Source organism: Penicillium robsamsonii, assembly GCF_028829455.1.
Source record: "Penicillium robsamsonii strain IBT 29466 chromosome Unknown utg000001l_segment0_segment0, whole genome shotgun sequence".
NCBI classification, from domain to species: Eukaryota; Fungi; Ascomycota; class Eurotiomycetes; order Eurotiales; family Aspergillaceae; genus Penicillium; species Penicillium robsamsonii.
The window spans coordinates 32,175-55,862 of NW_026643219.1; the positions used below are offsets into that span (position 1 = coordinate 32,175).

General features: G+C 48.6%; 11 protein-coding genes across 11 annotated transcripts; 3 read left to right on the top strand and 8 right to left on the bottom strand.

The window, feature by feature from the left end:
• Nucleotides 1–522: 522 nt before the first annotated feature.
• Nucleotides 523–2,249, top strand: pdeA (3',5'-cyclic-nucleotide phosphodiesterase PDE1; the record flags this gene model as incomplete). The annotated part of the gene is made up of 3 exons (XM_057224289.1): nt 523–579; nt 753–1,438; nt 1,490–2,249. The coding sequence occupies 3 exons, from the start codon at nt 523–525 to the stop codon at nt 2,247–2,249; spliced, it is 1,503 nt and encodes a 500-aa protein (XP_057088305.1).
• Nucleotides 2,250–2,608: 359 nt separating this feature from the next.
• Nucleotides 2,609–3,761, bottom strand: N7447_000013 (terpene synthase family protein; the record flags this gene model as incomplete). The annotated part of the gene is made up of 4 exons (XM_057224290.1): nt 2,609–3,005; nt 3,064–3,314; nt 3,363–3,391; nt 3,446–3,761. The coding sequence occupies 4 exons, from the start codon at nt 3,759–3,761 to the stop codon at nt 2,609–2,611; spliced, it is 993 nt and encodes a 330-aa protein (XP_057088306.1).
• Nucleotides 3,762–5,198: 1,437 nt separating this feature from the next.
• On the bottom strand, nt 5,199–7,153 carry N7447_000014 (amidase; the record flags this gene model as incomplete). The annotated part of the gene is made up of 3 exons (XM_057224291.1): nt 5,199–6,325; nt 6,375–6,958; nt 7,026–7,153. The coding sequence occupies 3 exons, from the start codon at nt 7,151–7,153 to the stop codon at nt 5,199–5,201; spliced, it is 1,839 nt and encodes a 612-aa protein (XP_057088307.1).
• Nucleotides 7,154–7,364: 211 nt separating this feature from the next.
• Nucleotides 7,365–8,914, bottom strand: gwt1 (putative GPI anchor biosynthesis protein Gwt1; the record flags this gene model as incomplete). The annotated part of the gene is made up of 2 exons (XM_057224292.1): nt 7,365–8,759; nt 8,819–8,914. The coding sequence occupies 2 exons, from the start codon at nt 8,912–8,914 to the stop codon at nt 7,365–7,367; spliced, it is 1,491 nt and encodes a 496-aa protein (XP_057088308.1).
• A 423-nt stretch (nt 8,915–9,337) lies between these two features.
• N7447_000016 (DEAD/DEAH box helicase) lies at nt 9,338–10,993 on the bottom strand (the record flags this gene model as incomplete). The annotated part of the gene is made up of 1 exon (XM_057224293.1): nt 9,338–10,993. One exon carries the CDS (start codon nt 10,991–10,993, stop codon nt 9,338–9,340), a length of 1,656 nt encoding a protein of 551 aa, XP_057088309.1.
• A 2,287-nt stretch (nt 10,994–13,280) lies between these two features.
• N7447_000017 (bZIP transcription factor bZIP-1) lies at nt 13,281–14,099 on the top strand (the record flags this gene model as incomplete). The annotated part of the gene is made up of 1 exon (XM_057224294.1): nt 13,281–14,099. The coding sequence occupies one exon, from the start codon at nt 13,281–13,283 to the stop codon at nt 14,097–14,099; it is 819 nt and encodes a 272-aa protein (XP_057088310.1).
• A 655-nt stretch (nt 14,100–14,754) lies between these two features.
• On the bottom strand, nt 14,755–16,190 carry N7447_000018 (acyl-CoA dehydrogenase; the record flags this gene model as incomplete). Its single annotated transcript, XM_057224295.1, has 3 exons — nt 14,755–15,121; nt 15,183–16,031; nt 16,096–16,190. 3 exons carry the CDS (start codon nt 16,188–16,190, stop codon nt 14,755–14,757), a joined length of 1,311 nt encoding a protein of 436 aa, XP_057088311.1.
• A 273-nt stretch (nt 16,191–16,463) lies between these two features.
• Nucleotides 16,464–16,781, bottom strand: N7447_000019 (uncharacterized protein; the record flags this gene model as incomplete). The annotated part of the gene is made up of 1 exon (XM_057224296.1): nt 16,464–16,781. The coding sequence occupies one exon, from the start codon at nt 16,779–16,781 to the stop codon at nt 16,464–16,466; it is 318 nt and encodes a 105-aa protein (XP_057088312.1).
• A 143-nt stretch (nt 16,782–16,924) lies between these two features.
• N7447_000020 (uncharacterized protein) lies at nt 16,925–17,831 on the bottom strand (the record flags this gene model as incomplete). Its single annotated transcript, XM_057224297.1, has 4 exons — nt 16,925–17,009; nt 17,067–17,184; nt 17,245–17,620; nt 17,685–17,831. The coding sequence occupies 4 exons, from the start codon at nt 17,829–17,831 to the stop codon at nt 16,925–16,927; spliced, it is 726 nt and encodes a 241-aa protein (XP_057088313.1).
• Nucleotides 17,832–19,150: 1,319 nt separating this feature from the next.
• Nucleotides 19,151–20,874, bottom strand: N7447_000021 (Major facilitator superfamily domain general substrate transporter; the record flags this gene model as incomplete). The annotated part of the gene is made up of 3 exons (XM_057224298.1): nt 19,151–19,384; nt 19,450–20,540; nt 20,589–20,874. The coding sequence occupies 3 exons, from the start codon at nt 20,872–20,874 to the stop codon at nt 19,151–19,153; spliced, it is 1,611 nt and encodes a 536-aa protein (XP_057088314.1).
• Nucleotides 20,875–21,534: 660 nt separating this feature from the next.
• N7447_000022 (Monooxygenase FAD-binding) lies at nt 21,535–23,643 on the top strand (the record flags this gene model as incomplete). Its single annotated transcript, XM_057224299.1, has 6 exons — nt 21,535–21,664; nt 21,713–21,954; nt 22,014–22,124; nt 22,182–22,642; nt 22,703–23,051; nt 23,122–23,643. The coding sequence occupies 6 exons, from the start codon at nt 21,535–21,537 to the stop codon at nt 23,641–23,643; spliced, it is 1,815 nt and encodes a 604-aa protein (XP_057088315.1).
• Between the last annotated feature and the right edge of the window lie 45 nt (nt 23,644–23,688).

The following is a 23,688-nucleotide window of genomic DNA, read 5'->3' on the forward strand; positions in this document are numbered from 1 at the left end:
AAATTCGACAGAATCCAAGTCCCGGTGTAATATAAAAATAGGTGTATAATACAAGATCGTAGCGTGGACGTCAACTTCTAAACATCCTATTCTCCAAATCTCACGATCTGATATCAGATCGCGGCCCCGTCCCCACTAGAGTCCACTCTCCCTCCAACCATCACCGTCCCGAAATATCCTCCAATCGGCATTGTTTGATCTACCAAGGGGAAACTCCCGAAATCCGGAGTTCCCTTTGTGACCAGCCTCTTTCTGTTTCTCTCTCGACTCAGCTTCCTAGGCCTACTCTGTGTATGATATTTAATTTTGAACTGAATACCTGTGCCATCACGTCGCGACCGGGAGGGTTTTTTTTTTCTTTTCTTTTTTCCACGGTCTTTATTAGCCTCTCATATCCGTTTGATCCATTTGAGCCTGAAACATTCTATCGCTGAGACCCGCCTATTGGCGACCAGACGCGCTCGGGCAGCTTCACTGGCTCTTGGGCTGTAGTCTAACTTATTGTTCGTGTCTCACATGTCCATGGGCGAGACAAGTGGAACAATGGCCGAGAAAGCAGCATTCCAAGTCATTGTCTTGGTAAGTTAGAACCCGTTAATTTGTTTCCTCTTGCAAAATTCATCACGTGCATGGCCATGTGTCAAGCTTGGATATTCTGCTTTTTTTTTTTTTTGCCCTCGAACCCGATGGCGGGTTCTAGCAGATGGAACACCTTGAGACTCTCTACTCTTGCTAGATGCTGACTCCCTTAGGGCCCGACTGGTGGACCCCGCGAAGATAGCGTCACGGGCATTCTTGTCCGGTCAACGGCAACGAAATGGTCTCCAAATTCGGTGGTAGCCGTTGATGCAGGTACCCTTCTTGCAGGCATCATTCGATTACTGGAGCGATACATCCCCGAATGCAAGGATGAGCAGGGGATGATGACAAGTGGACCTTTTCGGGGGCTTGAGCTGCCCTGCAGAACAGCACAGGCAAATGCAGCTCATGTATTTCGAGAAATCATTGGTGCCGTTCTTATCACGCACCCTCACCTAGATCATATCTCAGGGTTGGCCATTAATACCCCGATTCTGGAGGCGGGTAATGGACCAAAGCCTGTGGCTGCTTTACCCTCTGTGCTATCCGCTCTCAAAAATCACATGTTCAACGATGTCATCTGGCCTAACCTGTCGGACGAGGATGGCGGGGCTGGGTTGCTCACATATCAGCGCTTGGTGGAAGGTGGAAACCCTCGTTTCGGTCGTGGAGACAGTAGAGGCTATGTCAGGGCTTGCAATGGCCTATTGACAAAATGCTTGAGTGTTAGCCATGGCCGGTGCAAGCAGCGATACCATCCAGAAAGCGGGACGCACCATCGAGTCGGGAGTACCGTCTTTTCTGATCATCAGTTGATGCTACCTTCCAGAGCAATTTCGGTGGACCATACCGATGGCAGGTAAGCTAGAGAGTCTGCAGTCCTTAGATGAATTTTCTTAACCATTACCAGTTTCTATTCCCCCGCTCGGTCCCCACGTATACTCCCATCCAATCCCAAAGAGCCACTAATGGCAACAGTCGAGAGTTCCGCCTTCTTCTTGCGTGACCATCACACCGGCTGCGAGATCATTGTCTTTGGTGACGTCGAACCCGACTCAGTCTCCATGGGAACTCATAACAAACGAGTTTGGGAAGCCGCCGCACCGAAGATTGCCACGGGCAAACTACGAGCGATCTTCATCGAATGTTCCTACAATGACAGCACTGACGACTCATACCTGTACGGCCACATGTGTCCACGACATCTAGTATCCGAGCTCACCATGTTAGCCAACCGAGTCATGGAAGTGCGGGATTTGAACACGGGCGAGAAAAAGCGCAAGCGTGAACCCGTAGCCCCCGTCGAGAGCGGCAGCGAGCAAGTGAGCCCAAAGTCCAAACGGACGCTAAGCTCCTCTGCCGATAAAGACAGGACGTCCGAGTCGCTTATTGAACCTCGATCACATCCGAGCGAGTCATTCGAGATTCCTCCGATACCCAGAGTGGAATTTGGAGATGTTCTAGGAAAGCCGGACCCTGAGACTTGGGTTGACACTTCTCCTCTTCCTCTGGAAGGACTAAAGGTCTACATCATTCATATCAAGGAGAATCTTACTGATGGGCCTCATCCTGGAGAACAGATTCTGAAGGAACTCCAGGATCATGGTGAAACAGCCCATTTGGGTTGTGAATTCCTGATCCCCAATCCTCTTGAGGGAATATGGATTTGAAACTTACAACATCACTACGAGAAGGCTTTTTGTTTTGTTTTGACGCAACGTCCTATTCATCAATGTGTATATATATATATTAGCCCGTATTCATTTATCATCAGCCCCAACGAGTACTTTTAGTGCATCTTTATATTCGGTGTAGATTCTTGTACAATTGATCTTGATCTAGCCGATGAAGAGTAGAAGGTAGGCATTCTTTTTTATTTCATGACTGACGATCACTTTTACACCCCGTGTATCTATCTGTTTAGTAGCCTTTATGTTTCTCTTGATGACCATTTTGAAAACGTAAAAGAAATCTATTCGTCTATGGGGAAAAAATCAACTATCCACAACTCCACTGCCTCTATCTAAATTCAAAGACCCAATACCTGATACCGAGGCGCGGTCGAGTGCCAATAGCAGCTTCCACCCACATAAAGCTCAATAGCCTCGAAGTATTGCATGATCTCCTTGGAAGCAGGTGTCCTCAGTCTTTCCTCCTTGAGCTTTGCAGCTAGAGACTCTTGTTCGACGATAATACCAAGAAGCATCACTTTTGCCGCCTCCGCTGTGGTGTGGTGCTCCTTCATCAGAACCGCCACTCCATTTCTCATTCGATCTGCCTGCTGGTCTCTCTCCATATTCCAACTGAAGTAGTCATTGGTCAGACCGAGGACATTCCCCATTGCAATGTCGAATTGCTGGACACTGGCGTAATCTTCCTCGCTAAGGCTCATACCCATTCCCCAGCGAACGAAGTAAGAGGACATCCTGGATGATCATTAGATTTTCACTGTTCAAGTATCTCCAAAAAGGTAAGAAAACCTACCAGTAGCCGCTGTTGGCGATTCGGTAGGGCATATAGTCCTCCATTCGTGTGAAGACTCCACCGACGCTGTCGAATGTTGCCAGGTATTTTCTCAGCATATTGACCATAGTCGGAGCTTGCGCGGGATCAATGTCGATTGCCTTTCGAAGCACAAGTGCCAGTGACTTTTGCCGCAAATTTCCCGACACAAACATCGATTGATCAATGTCAAGGCGAAGGACCTTGGCCATCTCATCGTGCTCTCGGCATGCCTATAGATTGTTAGACGGTCCCTGTAGATAAGCTTCCAGCGCTCTTACCGAAGCATGCTCCATCTCCTCTGTCATGTCTGTAGATAGTCTGTGAGCGTAGTTCACATATGCTGAGCACATGGGTATCTTACCATCATGGATCCACAGCACCTCGGCCAGGCTGGAGAACAGAACTAGTCTTTCTGGAAAGGCCGAGCAGTGACAAATGGTGAAGTAGCTACCGTAGGGGTTGGCATGTCGGACAACTGCTTGACGCCTTTCTCTTGTACCTTCCTCGGAAGCTTGCTCGTCGATCTTTCTGAGGGCATCCTCGACTTCCCGAGCGGCAATGCTGATTCCGGCAGGGTAGCGCGAAAAGAAAATTGGGACTTTGTGACCTTGCACAGTCTCAAACACCGAGGGAATGGTTGAGGCGGGGCAAGCGGAGAAATTAGGAGCAACCTGCATGTTGAGGAGGTTTTGATCTGGGACTTGGTTTGATAGATTGTTTTGATGGGAAGTGTATGAGAGAATATCTGAAGTTGGGGGTAGCATTCACCCTTTTATATTAGAAAATTAGAAAGAGACAGTCTAGACAGTGTAGTACATTGTACAGAGTTCATTGCAACTACCTAGACTCTCGGCATTGAAAAATAAGAGATCAGACGTGTATACTCGGGGATCTCAAATCGGGCTCTAATGGAGATCACGAGGATTTTGAATCCACCAAACGGAAGTCTTTGCGCATTAACCAGATGGATTCACTATTCTGCCAAGAATATTGGACAATGGGTCAATAAGAAAATTGGTAATATGCATGATATCACATCACTATTTACTGCGCTAGTCATGATAGCCGATGGATCCGTACGATCGGGACACCCGAGGGCATCTCAAGAGGATCCCAAATCTCAGGGCTGAATCCCTGAATCATATGTATCAACATATTGTATTCTATTTGTTATTATGCAGATTACCTAGGAATTAGTATCTAAATATATATAATGTGTTGAATAGTATGTCTATGTCTAGGGTGCCGACATTACTTGGTAGACTTGGCTTTCCCCGAAAAACACAAACACATGGGATTTCGAAGGTGAAGAGATTTTCTAGAATATATGCAGATCGTATGCAGGGAAGCTGGCCACGCTACTTTTACATCCGGGTAGTCGGGAGATCCAATTATTCGGGTTTACATGCTGATCACTTGACATATATTCAGATTTGATCTATATGAATACTTCAACATGTACAGCCCACATCTTCCCAGTTTGTGTATTATTAAATTTCCATGAACTCGGGCAAGGCCTTGCAGACTAGAACTTCTCTCTTTGTCCCAGAGCATATAAGGATAGATCTACATTCTTGCATCCACTTCCTTGCTTCATAGCTTGAAGATAAGTCTTTCTCGGGACACAGTGACCCATGAGAAAATCAAAGGACCACTTTAAGGTACATGTGAGGGTATGAAAGAGCTGGTCATTGAAAAGACCCATGGAATATATAGGGTTTAATCAAATCTTTTAATTGTTGATAGATGTACATATATAGTCACCTAGGTAATCACCAATACATCCATTCCATCTTTGCTTAATATGTTCAATGATATATATATAGCCTTTGATAACCTCATGAAACCAAAAGGCCATAAGATGCAACGGGAGAACCACACTCTCCAAAATTGGTGGTTGGGAAAAGAGTAGAAGCTGGGGGTTTCTGCTTGCCACGATGGTTATGCTGGCATTGCAGTTTACGGTGAAATTATATAATAGATAAAAGGAAAGCATCTCTCATAATATGTAGATAGATACATGGGAATATGTATAATTGAAAAAAAAAGAAAGCAAAAAAAAAGAAAAGAAAACCAAAAGAAAAACCACATCAACCTGCCCCAATTAAACCTGTCTACTTGGATATATTCTGTTTTGCTTGTGCAATAATATCTTCCCACACAGAGAGGTCATCAGAGGGGGTTCGCAGACCCTTACTTGCCGAGGCAATTCCATTTCCCTCAAGCAAAGAACTGGTATTAGGCAAGTCTAAGATCGGCTCTCCATCTCGAGCAAAGGCGATCAGCTCTTCCTCGCTACCCCATTCACTCATAGCCATCACCCCAATAGGCACAGCGCCATCGAGAGTATAACCAGCAGGACAACTGATGGCAGGACAGCCAGTAAAGTTGGCGAGCCAAACATATTCCATATTGCGCACAGAGGATTTGCTATCCGACAAACCGTGAGACAAGTCCGCCTGGCCGCCGTCAATATGCCATCCAGGGATGGGCGTTGTAGGTGAGACGATGAGCAGCCCAGGGTGGGTCTTGAAGAGATGCGCCAGATGCATCATGAGAAGATTGCGCAGCCGCTGGGAGGCGAGCAAGTCCTGTGCGGTGATCTGGTACATCCCCATAGAGACAAGCACCTTGTTCGGGGCTGTGAGCTGCCGGATTTTGCTTGCGTCAACTCCAGATGCGATCTCCGCCATGATGGTCAGAGCGTGGGCACGCTGACTTTCCGGCAGATAAGGAATTGTGATATCGATAACGTTGTAGCCTTGCTCACGGTAGTAGTCGAGCGCCCGATCAAACACAGCGCGCACAGGGCCCTCGGCGCGGTCAATCCAGTCGCGCACAATACCAATCGTCTTCGTCCTCTTAGTGTCAGGGTGCGGGGGAGCAGGATAGGGGAACTGCGATGAAATCGGGTCTTCTGAAGCTGGTGCCGGAGTGGCCATGATGCGATAGGCAAGGGCGAGGTCATCGATACTGGCAGCCATAGGCCCGACAACACCAACAGTGGGCGCGAGACTTTGGGATGGCGCGGCGGATACACGGCCATGCGAAGGCTTCAGGCCCCAGATACCACAAAATGACGACGGGATACGAATTGAGCCTCCGCCGTCTGCGCCAAGCGCAATGGATACAAGGCCCGCTCCGACAGCATATCCAGAGCCACCGGAGGAACCGCCACAATAATACTCCTTATTGTGGGGGTTTCTGGGTGTTCCATAGTTAGGATTGTTATTGTTTGTATCTGAAAGGTGTTAGATACTGCAACTCGACCATGGTCAATGGGCTCTCACCCAGTCCAAGCTCATGCATGGAAGTTTTTCCGATGACTATAGCTCCGGCATCCAGCCATTGCTTCACACACCACGAAGTCGCATCCGTACCGTGCTTGAAATCCAGCTTCGAGCCTAGCGTGCGCTTATACCCCGTGAGGTGCACCTCATCCTTCACTGCGACGGGCACGCCGTCGAGTGGCCCCAACGACTGGCCCTTCTTGTATCGTTCCGTAGATTTTTCCGCTGCTGCACGGATCAACTCAGTCTGGGACTCAAGGAACGCAGTTGAGTGTTTCCCGGGCGGCTGGGTATCACGTCGAACCAGAGGCAATAGCGTCTCGATGACAGCGGTCGGGGTCAGCTCCCCCGACGAGTAAAGCGCGTGGTAGTCCGCAGAAGTATAGTATCCCCGATCTCCCTTTCTGCGCTCCACATTGGCAGACGCGACATTCGCTGCTGACTCGGCCTGGCCGGTATTGTCGACCGGGATGACGGTGGGATCGTAGCGGCCGGCGTACTGGCCCAGGTGGGAGATTTCACGAATGACACCGAAGCCAGCATTGCGCCAGAAATGGCTTTGGATAAACCCGATATTATGGATCCTGACATAAACAGGAGGGAATTAGCATGTATGAATATTGCGATCAATGGAACTCTCCTGTAACTTACAATGTAGCGCCGATAGCTAGGGGCGTGCCGCGGAAGACGGGAAGGATCTGGTCTTCATATTTGTAAGGCACATTGGGACCCTCATGTGCTGGGGGATAATTAAGAAAAGAATGTTCGTTGGAAGGCATAGTGTTGGTTGCAGAATGGGTTGGCGCAGCTCTCGGAGCTGGCTTATACGTTGCTCCGATATCACATGCCGCGGCTATTTACTCCGTACTCCGTACAAGGTTGATGCAAAGATATATATATATATATATATATATATATATATATCTCAATGTCAAAATGGTTATATGCTTTGTTTCATATTGGATAAATACAACAACTATGGTACTATATCTACAAGCTCAACTTAATATTGTACTTGTCCATCCCCAGAGCGACACCAGTTAGCACTGCCGCATAGACAATTAGAATACCCATGGCCTGTGGCGTGTTGAGATCCAATGTTGGAATGCTCAAGTTCACTGCTCCAGTGAGTAGATTCGCAATCAGGAACAAGGCAAGACCGACGCGGTTAAAGGCATGTAGGATGCGACTGGTCGCAAAGGACGTTTGCTCTACTTCGCCTTCCTTGCTGGTCGCTCGGTGGACCGCGGGGAAGAACACAGTCTCAGTCAAGCAGAATAGGAAAAGCTGGGCACTATTGAATGCTGCTACCCAAAGCACATATGGCATGTTAGCCAGTCGGCGTGACACTGGGATATTGGCACCATAGCCGAATGCGTAGGTGGAATTGAAGAAGAACATGGTTGACCAAAACATTGCCTGGAGAACCAAGGTCACCAGAACAGAGCGCCGCGCCTTCTGGGGCGATTTTGTGGCCGAGGTACCACGAGGAATGATGCGGACTCCAACACCCCGTCCAGCGAGGAAGATCGCGAAATATCCAATGAAAGAAAAGACTCCCTCGCGATTCTTGGACAGCAGATCTGGTCCCCGAGGAGAGACGAGAATGTAACCCTTGAGATCAGTCGACTCCAGAGCGACTTGGTAGAGCACTGCGATTCCAAGCGCAAGCACCTCATAGGAAGGGATCAGTGTAGTCAAGGAGTCGAATAGCTCCACGAAAGGAGGTAAAAATCCAAGCGTAAAGAAAAAGTTCCAGTGCACACCATATTCCGTCACATGTTCCGCATAGTCCAATCCTTTGACACTCCACAGTCGGATGAGGCCTAGCACAAGCAGAGGAATGGAGTGCCGAGCCGACCCAATCAATCTCTTATGTAAAGATAATCTCGGGGAGTTCGAGTTGCGGCCCTTCAGAACCGCGCGCGCAGAGACTACTCCAGCGGAGAACACAAAAGAGCCTACACCCAAGTCCATTAGAGATGTGCCCCAGTTCTCCACCTTGGCAAAACGACGTGGAAACGCGCGGAAGTCGACGGCGAGAATAGCTATGCAGGTAACAATCATCATGGCTGCGCGGTATGTGGTCAAGAAGGGGTGAATAGGCAAGGCCTGCTGTTCTTCCTGGGAGCTCTCATTTTTGGCCTTCGATTTGCGGGGCGGTTTGGCTTTTTGGGGTGTGCGCAGACCGTTTCGGGTGAGGAATAGGAGGATCGCCGGCGAGAGTAGGAAGATGTTGAGAAGAAGCGGTGCAGAGGAGTATGCAGTCGTGGCGAATAAGATGGCTAGTACATTGAGGATGAAGTCGGTCGCGAGTGCCGCAGGACCGTAGGGTGTGAAGAAGGACAAGCGGGACTGGAGCGCGGACCAAAGAAAAACAGATGTCTAGAGTGATAACAGGTCAGAATGCGTCAATTGCAAGGTGAAGTCTCGAGGTTCCTCACTGAAGCAACCAGTGTGACTACATTGATCTCGAGGATTGTGCTTCCCGCAAGATTAGACACAAAGGCCTCTTTTCGAGCTTTGTAGCTCGGATCCATATTGGGCAGTTCTCTCAATATAGCTGGTCGCCCTCAAAAGGTCAAATTTAAAGATTGACGTGGTGGAATGGTGGAGGGTTGAAGCTCTAAATGTTCTGTTTAGGCGCGATCACCTGACCAATAGTCTTCAATCCCAACAAGTGTCAAGATCTCAATAATGACACAGTGTCAATTACGTCAAAATATAGTAGAATATTCCCTAGGTGGCTGCTCCTATAGATGACTCGAAGCAATGGGGACCACGGCTAACTCCTCAGGTTGTGGCTTTATGGATTTACGGGTTTGCAGCTTTAGGATGTTGGCAACCGTTCGCAGACAACTTTTGTTTCGATTAATGAATTTTGTGTAGCAGGTCGTAAGTCTCTAGTGTCTATGAATAAAAACATTTTAGCACGCTGTGCTTGATATCAATATGCAAAAGAATCATGATCTCGGCTTTCCACGTCCACCACGACGTGCTCCACGGCCTCCGCGGCCTCCTCCGCGCTTCTCAATACCGCCTCGGTCTCCTTGACCAGCCCCAGGGCTAAGTGCATCACGACTCTTGCCACCTCGGGAAGAGTTGCGAGGTCTAGAGGGTCCGCCTCGGGAAAATTCATTTGGGTCTGCGTAGTTGAACCCTGGAACGCCCTTCAAACCCATCTTGCCAATGACCTTTCTGTCCATTGGGGGAGGCTCGGGACATCCCATGCCCTTGACTGCCATCTCGTTGGCGAGTTGAACAAGGCCAGCCTTGTCAAGACGAAGTTGTCTCAGAAGACCCGATCCAGCGAAGAAACCAATGAAAGACGAGTAGGCACGTTGCTTCGACTCCTCCTCAATAGTGTACATGGCCTGCAAGACAGCTTTAGAGCATGAAGGAGCACCAGCATTGATGGCTTCGGTATCGGGGTGGGGCTTGATTGGCAAGTGGCGGTTTTGCTTCATGAAGAATGACTCGCCCTCCGTGAGGAGAATGATAGCGCGGCCGTCAGCGCCAGCACGGGCGGTACGACCGACACGGTGAACGTACTGCTCGCCGTTTGATGGCAAACCGACCTGGATGACCAAGTCGACGTTGGGGAAGTCCATACCACGGCCAATAACATCTGAAGCGAACAGGATTCCAGATTCGGCCTCCTTGAATTGATTCGTGGTTCTTGTGCGAGCACCCTGGTTGAGTCTGGAGTGGATCTCGAACACCTTCAAGTGGATCATGCCCTTGCAGAAGACTCCTGCGAGGAGAGCAACCATGTGGGCAGTCACACCGAAGACGATGATTTTCGAGCTTTTCTTGATTTCAAGTTTGAGCAGGGAGGCAAGGGTAGTGAAGGTGTCTGCCACAGACGGCATCAGCACGTGGTACTGGGGGACTCTCTCATGTGTTGGTGATTCGTTCTTATCAATGGTGGAGATGCTGGTGTAGTCTCTCTTCAACACAATATTGACCACATCCTTGACTTTCGGTGGGACGGTGGCGGAGAAGCACATGCCTTGCCACCCCGTGCTCTTTTGTGGGATGAGTTGAAGGATTCGCTTCACATCAGCAATGAAACCACTCTCAAGCATCGTGTCGGCTTCATCCAAAACCAAAGTTTGGATGTTAGACAGCTTCTTAGCGGTGGGAGTTTGAGATAAGTAGTCGCACAGACGTCCCGGGGTGGCGACCAGAATGGATGGTGCGCCTTTCATGAAACGAGAATGAGCAGATGCTCGGGCCGTTCCACCAACTGCAACATGGCACTCCAGAGGAGTGGGAAGTTGAGACGTTAGTTGATCACACGCCTTTGCAATTTGCTGGGCGAGTTCTCTGGTTGGGGTAATGATCAAAATGCCGACCTTGCCTTTGGGTGGCGCGGAATCACCTTGGAGCAGGCAGTGCAATGCAGGCAACAAGAAAGCAAGGGTTTTTCCAGTTCCAGTTTTGGCCTGGACAAGGCAGTCGCTGCGCCAAGTTGGAAGCTCGGTCAACACACGCTGCTGGACAGGGGTCATGTTGGTAAATCCCATCACATCAAGGGCTTTGAGGAGCTTGGAGTCAAGCTTCCCAGCCATAGTTGAATACAGCTGAGTATCATTGCTGAGTTGAAGACCTTCCATGATGGTCAAGGCTTGGCTTTATATCAAGAAAACTGCAGTTAATGAAAATTCAAACTCGAAGTGGCGGAAATAAATGACTCTTTTAAGTGTGAATAAAACAAGACCAAGAGGATGGTGTGAGTGAGTGTAATCCTTCTTCTTTTAGCAAAAGTCAGACTGATGCTTAATGATGTGAATCAATCCAACTTGGGGAAGTTTATATTTGACAAAGAAGAGATTTGTTGCCAAGCATTTAAGATTGTCGCAAAAGTCTGGTAAGTATCCTCTGATTGGTTAATGAGGACCCACCACCTTCGCTTGATGTCACGTGGATTATGGGTCAGTTCCTGGAAAGATGAGACTAACCACATAGGGTAATTCCCCTTCTAACCGCTGATTTGGAAGTGAAAATATCTCCGTCCCTATTGGAATACTTTCAGTTGAATGTTTAAGATGCTCAGTACTTTTTCCCGAGAACTTCTTCTCATGTCACTGCTAGACTCTAGTCCAAATAACAGACTAGGTCGCTAGCTGTTATGATTATGCATGCCTGGAAAACATGCAGTGATTTACAGACAATGGTCTGGGATCAAGTGCAAATCAATCTACTGTCAGAACTTACATTCTACAGAAACACCTTGCGGGTGGTGTCGGAGCCATATCCCATTGATATGATTCGCCTGGCAAAGTTGATCATCTAACATGGGGCGAAGACCGGTACATTGGTACTTGTGCTGTACCATGTTATTACTCCGTAGACAATCCCTGATGTTCCTAGGGGTGTCAACCTCGCTTAATAGACACAGCCACATATATCACATTTTCATACATTATGGTTACCCTCATTCCCACCCGTGTACTCCGTATGCGAGTTCTAATCAAGTCGAATAAATTTGTGACGTGTTTCTATTTTGAATTTCAGCATTGGACTGCATAAAATCAAGGGTGATTATGCTCACTGTAAACGGTTTACTTGATCAGCATAATGATCGGCCGGGGTTCACGGACCATGTCTAGAATGCGAACGTCCACACGCCGGTTAAACTCTTATATCGTAGGGCATTCGAAATAACCGTGCCCGATTCTCCACTTCCAGACATCCACATGGCGCATAGCGATTACGGTGTACAGCGTATAGGGCATTAACATACCTGTGTACTTTTCAACATCCATCTAACAGTAAATAATTATGCTGTTCTCATAGCAGAGTAACGTGAATAGGCGCATCATTAATGCATTAAATTCTCAAACCCATATGTCCAGGCAATGAAGGATCAACATGATCATTGGATCAAAATCAAAATGTAAGATCGTCCTGTTTCTCGAAAAGCCGTTAGAGCGGACATTGGCGCGAATACCGCGCTCGAATAATACAGTAGTAAACCCCGTTGAGATCCCCTGATCATAAACATAAAAACCGCAACGAGAGATAATAGTCTCAAACTAGTTACCCTCTGCCCCCTGGATGCCTAGTGTAGCCTAATCCTCGGTAATGAGCGTTTAGATGGGGGCCAAAGGATTCCGGTCCACCTTTACTCCGTACATCTCCACAGGGACGCGGATCATGACCGATGGGTTTGTGAATGTCTAATGGCGTCAGAGAGTATTTTTTAGTTTTTCTGTTGCCCCTTTGGTGAACCCTCGCCTTACCTTCAACATCCAAAAGAACAGGTGTATATAGTAAATGCTCATTACGGTGCGCGTAGGGCAGACCCTTTAAGTGGCAGCTCATTTTCATCTTGGCAGTTGAAAAAAAAAAAAGCGGACCTGTAGGGGCGCCTCACCATAGTGGCTGGAAAAGAGAAGGCTATATATGGCCCGTAGCTATCCACACAGTTCGTCTATTTCTCCACGTTTATTGGGCGCTTAGGGGTCGGGTCAAGGTCTCGCTTTCGCCGCATCATCGGGATATTTGCCTGGCTTGTTAACCGATCTGGAGAAAACCGAAATGCGTTTTGGGGCGGGCAATATTATAGTCTGAACAAGACCACTCCGTTGTTGAGAGGGTTACAATCACCCCCTGAAAGCAAGGCTATACCTCGCGCAACGTCCTATTTTCTTCTACCCTGTAGAGTCGTCCAAACTAATCTAGCCCTTGATTCGCACGATCTGTCACGTTCTGCCTTGATCCCTGCTCGGCTCGGAAATAGTCCACCCACACGCGATCTTTGCAAAGTAATCCACCATTTCCCCTCATGTTAGCTTCTCTCCAGTCGTTCAGAGGTCCATGGTCGCCAGTGGGGGGGGGGTTCTTCTTGAAAGGTTCTGGGCAACGGAGAGAAGCTGGATTGCCAGCACACCAATAGCAATGACCTCTCAGGATGAACGGCCTGTGAAGAGACGTGAGTCTCGATCGGGGACGAGAAAAGTCTCGACCCTGTCAGTGGAACAACTAGAGCGAAAGCGTGCCAACGATCGAGAGGCTCAGCGGTCCATTCGTCAACGCACTAAGGAGCATATAGAACAACTTGAAGCTCAGGTCGCCACCCTCCAGTCACAGATTGCGGAGATCCGGTCTCAAAACGAGCGGTTCGATGAAGTCATGCAACAAAATGCCTTTCTGGAGAATGAAGTGATCCGGTTGAAGCATCAAGTTGCTTCTTTGACTGAGCGACCGGAGTTTGCATCGAATAACGAACCGATGGCTCCGCTTCGAAGTGGATGGTCTTTGGAAGAAGCCTCGAATAGTGTATTACCGGGCAGCCCAACAACAGTGTCATTGCTACCATCACACTTCACTGCACCATCCCACACCCAAAGACCCTCGGGCCTTTCAGCACCGCGTCGAGCGTCTCATCAGCATGACTGGCAGAACCCATATTTGTCCACAAGATCGCCGTCGCTCGGCGCAACCTCCAACCCGGAATTTCCTCATCATATGGAGCCATATCCCATAGATGGTCAAATGCGTCAAGGATCAATCTGCCCACCCCAGCAACAAACCAGATCCTCTTTCTCCCAATTCACTTACAACAGCCGGTCGCTTTCTATGTCGAGTGCCAGTCCTATTCCTCAGCCAGCGCCTGCCCCAGTCTACCAAGCCTCCACATCAACATATCCTCAACCAATGCCTCAATCGCAACAAGCGGATCCGACATACGAGTATCCATGGGTGCCTCCATCATGAATAATTCATATGCCAGGCAACCGGGGCAATCCAAGGGCACTTATTCTCGGTGGAAACACAACGCCTTGTGAGTTCAGTCCGGAAGAACCGTCATCCGGTCTTACAGCATGTGAGTTTCGCCGAAGAATCTCGATACGAACATGCATATTGACTCATGCCATAGTTAGACTTCCCAGCAATACTTGTTTTCGGACTCGAAAGTCGTCGCAGAAATCGTGATTGAAATTCCTTTTCGCACAAAAGTAATAGCGGAAATAACAGCCGTGCTGAATAAAGCAACCTGTCGGAGAAGCTCCGGTCCCACCTCCGGACTATCTACACCATTCGACCTCGGGACTCAAGCGGTCAGCTGGCAACTTGAATTCCACGCCGAAAATACTCGTTGGAATTGGACACAAATCAGGCTGGGCACCTTGGCATGACTGGGGCCGTTGTATGCGCTGCTCCTTTACTCTTCCTACATACACACTGTGACATTTAAATATCCCAGTAGAGTGAATCCCGAATTGACCCATGATGGCTCTTCATTTTTTGTATACCCCAGAGGGAACAATGAATACATACCCAAAAGCAAATAAACAATACGCCGCAGAGTGCATGAAATCAAACTATTTATAAGCAAAGCCATCTAGGTAGGCATTCAACTCCGTCTCGTCTAGTTCGTGTACTGCTTCTGGAGAAGCTTGGCAATAGTCTGCAGCTGGATGTTGCTGGTACCCTCGTAGATAGCGCCAATCTTGCTATCACGGAACATCTTCTCGGCAATACCTTCACGGACAAAGCCCATACCACCCATCCACTCAACAGCAGAGCTGGACACCCGGCCAGCAACTTGGGAGGCGTACAGTTTAGCCATGGCGGCATCCTGGACGAAGTCCTGGCCGGCCTCCTTCTTACGGGCGGCATTGTAGACGAGGGCGCGGGCAGCGGCAATCTCGGTGTAGGCCTGCGCAATCTGGTGCTGCATGCCCTGGAAGTTCCCGATGAGCTCGCCGAATTGGCGGCGATCGTTCCAGACATATCTTTGGTTGTGGTCAGCTGATCGGATTCATCTTCGGGCGAATATCATAGATGCAAACTCACCGTGCGGCGTTCTCCCATGCTCCGAGAGCCAGACCGGTCATCTGAGCGGCGATGCCAATACGACCCTCGTTCAACACGCTGATGGCATACTTGTATCCCTGTCCCTCCTCGCCGAGCAGGTTGCTCTTGGGGATGACACAGTCGTCAAAGTTGAGCACGCAAGTGCTGCTCGCGCGGATTCCAAGCTTCTTCTCCTTCTTGGCGATTGAGAAGCCGGGGGTATCCTTCTCAACAATGAAAGCAGTGATGCCTTTGTAGCCCTTGCTGGGGTCAATGTTGGCAAAGACGATGAAGATACCAGCCTCCATAGAGTTGGTAATCCACATCTTAGAGCCATTGATCTTATAACCATCAGTGGTCTTCTCGGCCTTACACTGGAGCGCGAAGGCATCGGAACCAGAGGCAGGCTCGGAAAGACAGAACGAGCCGACAGTGCCGGTAGTCAGCTTGGGGAGCCAGGTACGCTGAGCCTGGGCATCACCGTACTTCATGATGGCGGTGTTGACAAGTGTGTTGTGGACATCGACCAGCACGCTGACGCTGGGGTCGACGCGTGCCAGCTCCTCGATCGCGACGATCGCCGCGGTGAAGTTCATCCCCGCGCCGCCGAACTCCTCTGGGACCTCAATGCCCATCAAGCCCTGTTCAAAGAGCTGCTCTACGATCTTCGGGTCCATGGTCTCAGCTTCGTCCATTTCCCGTACCTTCGGGCCGATTTGCTCCACGGCGAACTTGGATACCGAGTCGGCCATCAGGGTTTCGGTCTCGGACAAAAGGGTGATCGGCGTCGGGGTCAGCTCGGAGAGGTCGACCTCCCGCCTGCGGGGGGTGGTTGAGAATGCATATGCGCTACAATAGAGGTTTGTTAGGAAATGTGGTATCTTTAAATAGCATGCGCTGGATTAGATGGTACCTCTGTATGGGCCGGCCGGCAGCGAGTCGTTTGCCCGCCAAGCGGACTGAGGGGGTACGCGACAAAGGTCGCAATGCACGGATAATGGAAGCCATTGTGAAGGTGGAAGTAAGAAAGAGAAGTGAAGGGGGAGAAGGGGAGGAAGAGGTAATCACGAGGTGAACCTCGGTTATCGGCGGTGTTGGGGATCCGCGGGGAGCCCCACATGTCTTCCCGAGGTCTTTTGGGGACGAAGGGAAAATGTGTCAACGTATGTGAACCGATGTGAAAATACATGATGCTTTGCATCTATATATATTACTACCAGTGAATATTACACAACTTTTTGAACGTCCCTTCGCTCACGGATATCCTCAGAAGAGACATTACTACCCGCTGACGAAGGGACCTTGACCCTCCACATCCTCGAAACGAGTCACAATATCAGTTCGAACCATAACATCCTTCTGGACATTGACAATATGTTCCTTACTTCCATTTGTCCCACCAGATGTGGTGAGCTCCATCCAGTCCGGGTCATCGTCGAACGACTTTCTGCCCCCATATGCGTGGGACTGAAAGTGTGAGTGGCTCGCCAGGTTGGACTTGTTCGTGCCATATGCTGCACGTCCGCTCGAGTTGCGGTACTCGTAGGGAGTCGACGTTTTCTTTGAGGTGAACCCCAGTCGCTGCATCACTTTTTCCATGAGGGGTCGGATGGGTGGTATGCAGCCAACGATAATGACGATCCAAGCTTCCGTCGAGGCCCAGATGAGGAGGGATGATTGAGCGTCTGTTGAGAATACGATGATTAGCCAAAAAAAGGATTTTCTTTTTCCCAAAGGTGGAATTATGGATTTGACTTGCAGGTGATATCAGTTGTTTCGGTCAACGCCTTGAGCTCATATGTCTTGACAGCGGAGCAAACTGCCGCTCTGCATTGGGGGAAATGTTAGCTTGGGACAAGCTGAAGTATTTGGTATACTACTTACATCCAACCCAACCCCATGAGAATAGACAAGGCGACCTTGATTCGCAGCTTCATCTGGAGCTTCCAAAAGAGGTGGATCGGATATGATGCTAACAAGGCGTCGCTAAATGCGTTGAAGCCTAAACTCGTCAGCAGCGGCTCAACCTTTGATTGTGTGTTGATGCGATGTGCAAACTCACTAGCCTGGAAGAACGAATAGTTCTGATTCATTTTGCGCCCCGGGTCGCATGTTCCTTCAACGCTATCATCCCACAATTTGTGCATTGGCTTGCATTGTCCCAGAATGGTTCCAAGAACGGCAATGTTGATTGTTCCAATGAGAAATCCCAGGATAATCAAGAACCAAGGCTTTGTCTCGTGACGACCACGAATCTGGAAAAGGAAGGCGAGAATTGCAAGCTTTCCCAGCATACTCGCGGTTATTGCGAGTAACTGGAACACCCATGACCAGTGCAGCGCTGTAACTCTCTGCGAGTCTGACAGCTCATCCAAGTGATCGCCCATTCCAGCATTGACTGAAAATTGCAGGAACACCTGGGCAGTGGTCTCGGTTGCCTGCGAAAAACACATTTATTAGCTTACGCCATGAAATCGAACCTTCACAAGACCAAACACTCACCACCGTCAAACCAGCGACAGCAAAGTCCCATCTAAACCGCCCCACAAATTTCCAGTTACTTAAGAACCGAAGACTGAAAAGGAGTAAACCAATGCATGTTTCTGTCCAAGAAATTGCGAGGATGACCGTAGAATTGTTTCCGGCCATTTTTGGCCTTCGGGGAGGGGATACCTCTAGAGGGTCTCGCAGAGTATTCCGTAGGCAGAAACAAGAGAAGGTGCAGGGTGACCTCAGACGTGGATGCTTGCTATGCTTCATAACTATGTTTGCTATTACTGGCATCATTACAGGCTATTTGGAACCCGGTAAAAGGCGCTCCGTAATCCCAGCAAAATCCCTGGCGATGAACAGGGGTTTAATCATCTCGACGCCTGCCATTGGAGAAGCGAAATTTTCTCCAAATCAGGCGCTCAAACGAAAGGATCACAGAACACGCTAAAAAGGCCTGCGTCTATTATCTGCTCATAATAAATTAAAGTCAATAAATTAATGAGTTAATAAGTGCCGGTACGGAGTACAGAAGCTGAGCCTTGAGTGATGAATTCTAGCAATTCGTTCAAACCATCTCACGAGCTAAAAAGCTGCACGAGAGTGTTAATTGCCTTCCACCATGTATGAATTTTGTTCCGGAACTTCGCCTCTGCATATTAGTATGGTATTTCGAGCAGGGGTCTTGATAAATTGGAATTATATTGTCGCATATCCTTGTAGCCTAAGTGGGAGGACAAGAGATGGGTTACATAGAATAGCCAAGCGCCAAGGAACAGGGATGTACAAATATGTGCGGCTTATAGCATGCCGATCTATACGGAACTTTTTAAATGAAATTATATTATAAGGATCAAAACAAGAGAATGACGATCGATTCATAAATCATAAAACCATCGGGATATAATGGGGTAATGGGAACAAACCATGATCGACGTTTGAACGCGTAGACACAATTTCCTTGGGAACCCTTTTACAAACGTGCCTATGAACTCTAGTGGTTCTATTGTTCTATTGCATAAAGAACCTACCAAGGCTTTTATCCTTGAGGCTAGGCAATCGAAGACTATGCCATTCTGGCTACGGCCTTGTACATGTATCTTCCCCAAAGACCCTTTTTTTTTGCATTGGAAGCCATCGGAACCCACAATATCGAACCGAGAACCGAAAGTAACATAAATTAAAACATGGCGTATATGGTGGCGCCCCTATAGGCTGTGTACGAAGTACTAGAAAACGGTCGCGTTACTTCGTGCACGGCTTAGGGCTCCATTTTACTTGAATTTCAGCGAAACATCCATCGCGCTGTAAAATTTTATAAAGCCTCCTTCCTTTCGAATTGGAAACTAAGACCCATGAAGTGGGGGGAAGCAATTTATAGAGAGATATATATATATACTATATTAAATATTTAAATACGAAGGAAATTTTGGTAATCCCACACCTGGACCCTAGAAGGCCCCACCCATTCGGGTTAACTAGATGATACCAGCGGCCCGGAGGAAATCCTTCTGGTGCAACCAGATTCGGATCTCCTTGCCCTTCAGATAAAAGGGAATATAGACCACGTAGACCACAACATTGATAGCCGCAACTGTCATAAAGACACTCAAAACACCATTGGAAGTGATATAGTCGTTGATCACCCATGTCCAGATCCACGCGATACAACTTTTCAAAGCAGCAATAGTCACCATGATCTCGACGGAGAGCTACAAACCCAAAAATGGAAACGATTAGCGAGTAGAGTGGCGTCGAAGCTGAAAGGGGGTTTTACCTCTTTGTGACAATCCAGGGCGTAGTTCATTCCTAGCGTGGTTCCCATTTGACTTCCTACTGACAGAATACCCGCCCCCACAACAGGCATTGCCCAGTGCATTTGGTGTTCATAGGCAAGTCCAAACCAAAGCGCACCAAAGAATGTGAAAAATGCCGCCAATAGACAAGTCGGTAGCCGCATCTCGGGCTCACGAATGCCGTTATTGCGTTTGGTGAAGAAGTTGGCAATCCAGTCGCCCCCTGGGCCAGAGAAAAAAACACCGAAAAGAGAGCCAATGAAGGGCGATAGGAAGAATAGACCCTGGCCGTTGGAATTGAATGCGTAGGGAGGGGGTGCAAAGAGCTGTGCCACCGACGCGCCGAGGATGACATTCCAGCTAAGGGCCATACCGTAAATGCAACAAGACCAGAGGACGGTGGGATAGGCCACGAGCACGAATGGGCGCAGGAAGACATGAAGGAGATTAATATTTGGATCTCCGCCGTTCCAGAACTGGAGTTCTTGTACAAAGGTCTTTTGGGGAATTGGGCTTGATTCCTGAACTAGCACCTGGTCTCTACTTCCATCGACATTGGTGGACTGGAATAGATCGGGACGGGGTCCGTCGAACTTGGTCTCTGGCATGAAGAAAAACATGGAGATCAAGCTGGCACCAACAAACATGGCCACAATCCAAAAGGCCCAGTCCATTCCAAGTGCCTGCACGATGAATCCGGAGAACATAGGTCCCAGCTCATTGCCTCCCAGGACAGACAGGCCATACATAGCAATAAGCTCTCCGCGGTTGTGCAAAAAGAACATATCTGTCACGGTTGATGGGACGATTGACTCAATGGGCGCCTGGAACGCGCCCAGGAAAGCACGCCCAACCAGGAAAACGGTGTAGGTTTTATTGGATGCAACAGCTAGCCAGATACAGGCGATGGCCATGAGGAAGTTTGAGAAGAGGTAGATGGGACGGCGGCCATACTTCACGGCAAATGGCATCCAGACACAGTTCCATACACCCTGATTGATCAAGCAAGCTCCGTTCGCATAAGTCAATTCCTGGAGGGGCTTGTCGAAGGTGACGGATAGTTGCATCATACCTGTACTAATCAGAATGGCTCAACATATAATAGAAGATGAATATATACCAGCTGCCATGATAGGACCAGTAATAGCCCCCATAAAGGCAAACCAACAGCCATTGAAGAAGGTCAAGCTTTTCTTCGTAGTGGACCAGTTTAAAGGATCATTTGGATCGTTGATCGAAGGTTGCGGGACCAATAACATGCGTCCATCCCCTGTTCCACGATGCTTGAGCTGGTGAAGCCGCTCGGAGATACTTCCATTGTCGCTACCATCGAATAGTATTTCAGTTCCAGGTGCGGCATGGAACTCTACTTTCTTCTCGGACTCAGGTTGTGAGTTATCGGGCATATTGAAGGTGCCCAAGGGGGGAAGAGGGGTGGGGGAACAAAATTTAAAGAAAAATAAGAACGAGTGTCAGGAACTGTGAACAGGGGAGAGAAAGAATGACTTTGAACACTGCGTTGCATGGAATAAGGCGGAAATCTCCTTTTTAATACCCGTGATTCGCATTTTAGTGAAACAATATCGAGTAGATAGTACAGAGTAGAGTGTTCGGCACTAGAAATCCAGCCAAAACGGCTTTGATACATTCCTTTGGCGTCATGCACCGCATCTCTGTATTTTTGAGGACCAATCATAAGTTTAGTATGGCAACTAGCAGTGCGCTATGCAGGGATGTATATGGCGGTCGTAATAAAGAGCTGAGTGCGTGTGGCAAAAGAAAAATAGCTCTCCCGCCCAAACACGCTACTATATTGTGGATTCTGTGGCTTCCCATCTGAACTAGTCAAATTTGCATGGGGTGATATCCACCGAGAAATACCCAAGCATCCAGCTTCCCCTCATATATCTCACTTCTTTGATTGGTGAAGCATTGCATGTTCTGGCCGATTTCGGGACTTCCCCTCCACTCAGCTTCATCTATGTACCTAGAGTCGTGTATTTAAGAAGGGCAGTGCTCTTCAAGTTATTCTGGAAGAAAATTAAGTCGAAATCCATCGGATGAAGATGGCTCCATCCCGAGACTTTGCATCCCACCAGACTGGCTATGGCAGTTTACCAAGTTCTGTGCCAGTGCTCATTGTGGGCGGAGGCCCGACTGGGTTATTGCAGGCCCTCCTTCTCTCTCGACTCGGAGGTATTTTTGCAACGAAGTCGACAAGAACATTTTATTAACATATTGTAGTTCGATCATTAATCATTGAGCGTTATGCCGAGCGTTTGGCTGCCCCCAAAGCTCACGCGATCAGCCCCCGCTCTTTGGAAATCCTACGTCAATTTGAACTAGGCGAGAAGCATGTGCGCCAGCTAGGCACTTCGCGAGATGATAGCTCCTCTGTCAACTTTCTGACAAATCTTTGCGAGGAAGCGATCGGCAGGCTCCCGTATGAGCGCATGGATCCTGCAGTCTTGGATGACACGCCAGAGGTACTGTCCTCTATAGTGAGAAAAGGCTGGGAAAGGCACTGACCAATTGAAACAAATAGATGATTCATAATATACCCCAACCAGCCCTAGAGCAAGAATTGTCCAATTTTATTGCAAAAGATCCCAACGTTACCTTGGTCAAGGGATTCAGCATTCATGCTGTGGAACAAGTAAGTATACGGCCCTTTTTGGCCATTGATGAAGCAACTTAGTTAACTGAGAACCAGACTGAAAATGAAGTTGTAGCGACAATTGAGGAACGGTCAACTGGACAACTCCATCAAACAAAGTCCCGTCACCTCATAGCTTGTGATGGTCGTAGAAGCAAGGTCCGTGAGCTGCTCGGTATTGAGTCTGAGAGCGAAGACTCCGATCAGACAATGATGACCATTCATTTCAATGCCAATCTGCGACCTGTCGTTGGTGACCGTGTCGGGATGTTGTATTGGATAATGGACCCGGTAGCTGCGGGCTTTATCATCGGCTATGATCTCGATGGGATCCAGGTACATATCAGCCAGGTAGACGTTGAAGAGCACCCGGTCGAGTCGTGGACAGAAGATATGTGCAGGGCCAAGATTCGTGGTGCTATCGGTAATGACGATGTTCCGTTTGATATCCTGAGCTATCGCCCCTGGGTCTTCCGTCGCCAGGTTGCTTTCACGTTCCAGGAGGGGAATATTTTCCTGTGAGTCTTTGTAGTTGGATATTGACCCTGTAGGTTCCTTGTTAATGTTTTTTTATTCAGGGCTGGAGATGCTGCTCACTCATTCCCCCCAACTGGTGGGCTAGGTTTGAATTGTGGTCTTGCAGATGTTCACAACTTAGCTTACAAGATTGCCTTGGTTCACCGGGGGGTAGCGACGCCATCTATACTTTCGACATACACTGCCGAGCGACGGGGTGTTGCGGATTCCTATTCCAAGCAGAGTGTTAAGAACGGCAAGGAGATATTTGCCCTGTTGCAGAGTCTCAAAACCGCCGGTGTTGAAGATGTTATACAAGCGCGAAAGAATATGATGGCAGCGTTGGCGGATCCGGTCCAACGCAAACGGGTTAAGGCAGGTATTGAAGGACAGAGGGAACATTTCGATAATGTAAGTGACTTCGTCGTGGCTTGCAACTTCCCATAAAAGACCGGGGACTTTCTCACACCTTTTCCCATAGCTGGAGCTTCATATTGGATATGTGTATGGTGCTACCGAGCCACCTCCTCATGCTTCACATTATTCTCCAAAATTTGTGCCTGGGGCGCGCTTACCGCATGCTTGGATTGGCTTCCCAGATCATCTCTCCCCGGAGACAGAGGCAGCCAGGTGTTCTTCACTGCCCCATAAGCCAGTCGATGTATCCTATATCAAGGATTTTGATGCAGATCAGGTTCGGGCGTGTCAGTGGAGTACCCTGGATCTCTGTGGCCCTGACTCTTGGACCTTGATTCTGGGGCAGGAACAGCAAACTCCCAACATTACCCTTTTGCAGAAGCACTGTAACGTGATTGGCATACCTCTTAATACCTGGCGCCTCGACGTTGACTTTGAAATCGTCAGGCAGAGTTGGTTTGCTGATGAATTGGTCCATGGTGGAGGGGTTCTGGTTCGCCCTGATCAGCACATCCTAGCAAGGATCGCTGCCGAGACATATAAAGAAGATGTGATTGCGGAGGTAAACAAACATCTTGGGATTTAAAGACAAGTTTTATAGAAATGTAATAGAGACACACCGTACGTGTAT